This window comes from Borostomias antarcticus (assembly GCF_949987555.1).
Source record: "Borostomias antarcticus genome assembly, contig: scaffold_141, whole genome shotgun sequence".
NCBI lineage: Eukaryota > Metazoa > Chordata > Actinopteri > Stomiiformes > Stomiidae > Borostomias > Borostomias antarcticus.
This window is the reverse complement of record NW_028176521.1, coordinates 52,501-58,489: the sequence shown is the minus strand read 5'-3', so window position 1 is coordinate 58,489 and position 5,989 is coordinate 52,501. Positions and strand designations below refer to the sequence as shown.

At 53.9% G+C, this 5,989-nt stretch overlaps 1 protein-coding gene across 1 annotated transcript in view; it reads right to left on the bottom strand.

Annotated features, from left to right (window-relative positions):
* Positions 1–2,702: 2,702 nt before the first annotated feature.
* The window catches only part of LOC311328406 (LIM domain only protein 7-like), a gene marked incomplete at both ends in the record, with an annotated part of 26,412 nt that continues 23,125 nt past the window's right edge, over positions 2,703–5,989 (bottom strand). The window contains 5 exons of the mRNA XM_084462379.1: positions 2,703–2,725; positions 2,941–3,043; positions 3,758–3,866; positions 3,997–4,212; positions 4,685–4,880. Coding sequence (XP_084318505.1) covers positions 2,703–2,725; positions 2,941–3,043; positions 3,758–3,866; positions 3,997–4,212; positions 4,685–4,880 — 647 coding nt within the window. The remainder of the gene's footprint in view (positions 2,726–2,940; positions 3,044–3,757; positions 3,867–3,996; positions 4,213–4,684; positions 4,881–5,989) is intronic.

Sequence of the window (5,989 nt, the reverse complement as noted above, 5' to 3'; positions counted from 1 at the left end):
ACTCAACCTCCGCACGAACAAGCTGAACCAGAATCCACCACCATCCTGAATGGCATTTTGTTGATGAACGCACTGAACTTCTCCTCAGTAATAGAACTGGAAACCGATCTGGCCAGACTGTTGCTTGCAGTTGTGAAAATGAAAACGTTGCATAATTTCAGAGGTTTTTGGGGGTTGAACGTTGCACACAATCAAGTAGTTCCTTATATGTCACTTGAGGCCAGCATGGAGCTACACGCGAGCGTAGCTCTCCACAAACGCTCAACACAGATCTCTTCTCCTCATCCATAGATGTCATTTGCTTCAAAAACAAACAACATTCCAGCCTCTGTGCCCACTCTGCTGTCTTCATCCCCTGAGAATTCTTCAGTTCTTCTTTAAGCAGCCTTGTTTTTTTTATTTTATTTTTAATAACCATCTCCTTGTGGAGGTCTTAGCTCCTTAGCTGTGCTAGTCTACTCCTGTAGTGCAACCAGAGGCCATGCTGTATACTGTGGCTAGTATGTTCCCATCTCAGTCTGTCCATACTGTATACTGTGGCTAGTATGTTCCATCTCAGTCTGTCCATGCTGTATATTGTGGCTAGTGTGGGGGGGGGGGTACTGTGTGTGTGAGAGAGAGAGAGAGAGAGAGAGAGAGAGAGCGGGGCATGGGATCCCTGTAACCCCCTGGTTACGTTTCTCATGCCCCCTCTTTAGTGAACGGCTGTGTTTGGGGGTAAGGGAGATGGGGGGGGGGGGGGCTGTGTTTGTGGGTAAGGGGGATGAGCGGGGGGGGGCTATGTTTGGGGGTAAGGGAGATGGGGGGGGGGGCTGTGTTTGGGGGTAAGGGAGATGGGGGGGGGCGGGGGGGCTGTGTTTTGGGGTAAGGGGGGGGAGGGGGTGGGGGGGCTGTGTTTGTGGGTAAGGGAGATGAGGGGGGGGCTGTGTTTGTGGGTAAGGGGGATGAGGAGGGGGGGCTGTGTTTGGGGGTAAGGGAGATGGGGGGGGGCTGTGTTTGGGGGTAAGGGGGGGGAGGGGACGGGGGGGCTGTGTTTGGGGGTAAGGGAGATGGGGGGGGGGGGGCTGTGTTTGGGGGTAAGGGAGATGGGGGGGGGGGGGGGGCTGTGTTTGGGGGTAAGGGGGATGGGGGGGGGGGGCTGTGTTTGTGGGTAAGGGAGATGGGGGGGGGGCTGTGTTTGGGGGTAAGGGGGATGAGGAGGGGGGGCTGTGTTTGTGGGTAAGGGAGATGGGGGGGGGGCTGTGTTTGGGGGTAAGGGGGATGAGGAGGGGGGGCTGTGTTTGTGGGTAAGGGAGATGGGGGGGGGGGGCTGTGTTTGGGGGTAAGGGAGATGGGGGGGGGGGGGGGCTGTGTTTGGGGGTAAGGGGGATGGGGGGGGGGGGGGGCTGTGTTTGGGGGTAAGGGGGATGGGGGGGGGGGGCTGTGTTTGTGGATCAGGGGGATGAGGAGGGGGGGGGGGGGTAGATGTAACAGTGGGAGGTCTCAAATATAATTCTGCATTTAGAAAAGAGCCTGAACTCTCTCAAGTTAAAATAAACACAGATCAAACATGTTGAAGAGGGAGAGAATTTTAGAGAGATGAAAAAAGAAACAATCTTCATAAGACCAGTTGAACTACTGTCTGGTGGCTATACTGCCCCCTCTTGGACACGAGGAGACGGTCTGAGAGCCGTGCTTCCAATTCTACTCCTTCCTCACGGATTAATACTGAGAGAACCACAGGACAATTCAAGATAAGTCATCTTTATTTACAAACATTAAATCAATGTAATATCAGTTCCTTAGTAAAGATGCCCTCCCTCTGAGCCAAATACCTACCTACATATCACCCCAGTACCCATAATCCATCACCCCAGTACCCATAATCCACCCCGTGTCTTCAGTGACTAATAACGAAGTGTTGTTTTTCACCAGTTAGAATGTGCCTAGTGTATACAGCTACTCAAGTACAGCTCTCAAAGGAAATGACAAAATTACAAAGAAACTAAGAAGAAGACAAGAAAGAAAAAGATTACAAGAAATTACATTTACATTCAATATATTAACTTCAATGAAACTAGCTGGAAACATGATGTACACAAAAGAAAAACTATAATTTCTAACCCGAGTCATTCATTTGACTAAAATGTCCGTAACTACATGAGCTGAAACAGGGTCACACAGCAGTTAGCACAGAGCTACAGTAGTTAGCTCAGAGCTACAGTAGTTAGCTCAGAGCTACAGTAGTTAGCTCAGAGCTACAGTAGTTAGCTGAGAGCTACAGTAGTTAGCTCAGAGCTACAGTAGTTAGCTCAGAGCTACAGTAGTTAGCTCAGTAGTTAGCTCAGAGCTACAGTGGTTAGCTGAGAGCTACAGTAGTTAGCTCAGAGCTACAGTAGTTAGCTCAGAGCTACAGTAGTTAGCTCAGAGCTACAGTAGTTAGCTCATAGCTACAGTAGTTAGCTCAGAGCTACAGTAGTTAGCTCAGAGCTACAGTAGTTAGCTGGCGCGGTGTGCCGCTGTTTCACAACCCGGATCAGGGTGTTAACAACAAGGAAACAGCAGGTTAGTCAGCCATGTCTTGAGACATGGTCCTATATTAAGCAGAGTTTGACCACGGGCTAGTGTGGTCCTCGTGTGGTCTTTCTGTGGCCCTGCTCACGGACTTCACAGTCGTGTGGTAGAGTGGCGTTTCTTTCCCAATCTGCTGCAATGCATTCTGGTCACAGGGAGGGGGCAGGTCCGGCTGGAAAGGTGAAACAAACAAAGAGAATAAGAGAGAGAGAGAGAGACTGAGAAAGAGAGAGGGAGAGAGAGAGGTGAGAGAGATCTGAGAGAGATCTGAGAGAAGGAGAGAGATGGAGAAAGGGACATACGGTAGAGAGAAAGAGGATAAGAAAGAGACAGTGGAGAGACAGTGAGGAGAGGAGTGAGGGTAAGAGAGAGAGACACAATACACACCTTTGATTCGGATGTAGCAGGGGTCACAGTAGGGCTTCCTGTCTTTGATCCTGACCTGAACACCGACCTCTGACCCTCCCAGAGCTCTGCCGCAGCCAACACACTGAGGAGAGGAGAGGAGAGGAGAGGAGAGGAGAGGAGAGGAGAGGAGAGGAGAGGAGAGGAGAGGAGAGGAGAGGAGAGGAGAGGAGAGGAGAGGAGAGGAGAGGAGTCAGTCTAAGGTTTTTAAACATGAACCAACCAGCCACTGGTCCCAGGTCAGATCAGCAGGCTCTCCACCAAGGCCCAGTCATCTAGGAGAAGACCCAGAGGCTGATGCTGGAACTGGAAGTATAAATGAGGCTTAAAGCAGCTAGTGAGAGTCCCAAGCAGCCTAGTGTGAGCAGAGCCGTGTTCATCTTCAGACATCTGCAGCCTTTACAACACCAGGCCAGGAGAGAGGAGCAGGAAGGAGGCCAGAAGAGGAGTAGGGAGGAGTGAGGAGCAGGAAGGAGGAACATAAGGGAACTCAGGAAGAAGCCAGGTGATGCCAGTCTGCTGCTAGAATGATCCTATGAAGGGATTGGGGGTGTCCAGTTAGTCTGAAGAGGAGGAGGTGCTGTGATGAAGAGGAGGAGGTGCTGTGATGAAGAGGAGGTTCTGTGATGAAGAGGAGGAGGTGCTGTGATGAGGAGTGATTAAACAGACCTAGACCAGAACCCAGACCCAGACCCCAGACCCCAGACCCAGGACCCAGACCCAGGATCCAGACCCAGACCCCAGACCCAGACCCAGACCCAGACCCAGGACAAGGGGATCCAGACCTGAGGCCTCTCACCTGAAAGCAGGCCAGATGGAAGCAGAGCGCCAGGGCCTCGATGACCATGGCTGCCCCCCTGCCCAGGGCCAGCTCACACACACAGCACACTCGCCTGCCACTCACCAACCTGCAGCCAGGGGGCGCACGTCAGGGGGACAGCACACAGGGACACACACACAGCACACACACATGCACAGGGAGGATTTACAGAAACACAGACACAAACACATGCATCATAAGCTCTGATTGGGCCAGACCTGCCGTGCTGCTGAGAGCTGGGTCGTGATTGGCCAGCAGGCTCCTCTCCAGGGGCGGGGGCGGCGACGGAGGGGTGGGGCCAGGACGACAGCCCCGCCCCCAGACTGTAGCGCGAGGCAGCACTTCTGCTGGGGACGGTGTAACCGGCAGCGGAGTGAGGCCGGCCCTGATTGGCCGAGGAAGTGGTGGTGGGGAGGTTGTCCAGAGACTCGTATCTATGGAAACGAGGACAGTTCTATGACTCACTGAAAGGTCAGTCATTTAAAAATCATCCAGCAACCAATGAACACTGACTCCCCATCTATCTCCCACACACACACACACACTCACGCATGTATATCCTTGTGGGGCCCCCTAAACCTAACCGTAGCCAGAAAATGTAAACCTAACCCTAAACATAGCCCTTGACCCCTAACCCTACCCTTAAACCTAACCTTAACACTAAACCTATAACCGCAGAAAACCCTTAAACCTAAACCCTAAACATAACCTTTGACCCCTAACCCTAATTGTAACCCTAAACCCTAAAGTTTGACCCTAAAATGAACCCTAACCTTATGGGGCCCATCAAAATGTCCCCACAAGAACCAGTTTTTCTTGTTTTACTGTCCTTGTGGGGACATCTGGCCCCCCCACACACACACACACACACACACACGCACGCACGCACGCACACACTCCCCCTACCTCTTCAGAGGCACCCCTACGTAGAGGGGCTCTTTGTAGGCGCTGGTGCTGGCGCTGCGCTGGCGGATCCAGCTGTTGTCCGTGAGGAGCTGCGTCCTCTTCCTCATCTCCTCCAGGATCCGCTGCCTCTCCACCTCCACCTGGGACACGGTCACCTGGGACATGCCCCTCTTCCCCGCCGGCTCCCGCCCCACACCTGCCGCCGACCAACCACAGGCCAGGGATGTCAGGAGGTAGCCAATGAGAGGTCAGAGTCACACAGAGAAACTCTGGTCCTTCAAAAAGCCTTAAAACCTCGTCCCGTCATTATGAATGTAATGGAGAGTAGCGGAAATAGTAATTGTGTGTGTGTGTGTGTGTGTGTGTGTGTGTGTGTGTGTGTGTGTGTGTGTGTGTTCTCGCTGACCTCTCATCTCCTGTTTATGCAGCGCTGGGGTGGACTTTGACTTTGTCCTGAAATGCCACAAAGAAAGGATTCATCAGTCTTTACAAACAAACAAACAAACAAACAAACAAAGGTAAACAAGCAGGTAAACAGCATGAAGGGCACACGCCCAGCAGGGCTACTGACCTGACGGAGGCGGAGAGCTGGGTGAAGCCGTAGGATCCTCCAGACCTGACGACCAGCAGCATGGTGGAGGCAGCGCAGTCCAGGACAGAGCAGAACAGAGCAGGACAGAGCAGAGCAGAACAGAGCAGGACAGAGCAGAGCAGAACAGAGCAGCAGGGTGGAGGCAGCGCAGGACAGAGCAGAGCAGAACAGCAGGGTGGAGGCAGCGCAGGACAGAGCAGAGCAGAGCAGCAGGGTGGAGGCAGCGCAGAGCAGGACAGAGCAGAGCAGAGCAGCAGGGTGGAGGCAGCGCAGAGCAGGACAGAGCAGAGCAGCAGGGTGGAGGCAGCGCAGGACAGAGCAGAGCAGAGCAGCAGGGTGGAGGCAGCGCAGTCCAGGACAGAGCAGAGCAGCAGGGTGGAGGCAGCGCAGAGGAGGACAGAGCAGAGCAGAGCAGCAGGGTGGAGGCAGCGCAGAGGAGGACAGAGCAGAGCAGCAGGGTGGAGGTAGCGCAGTCCAGGACAGAGCAGCACAGAGCAGAGCAGAGCAGCAGGGTGGAGGCAGCGCAGTCCAGGACAGAGCAGCACAGAGCAGAGCAGAGCAGCATGGTGGAGGCAGCGCAGTCCAGGACAGAGCAGAGCAGAGCAGCAGGGTGGCGGTAGCGCAGAGCAGGACAGAGCAGAGCAGAGCAGCAGGGTGGAGGCAGCACAGTCCAGGACAGAGCAGGACAGGACAGAGCCGAGCCGAGCAGAGCA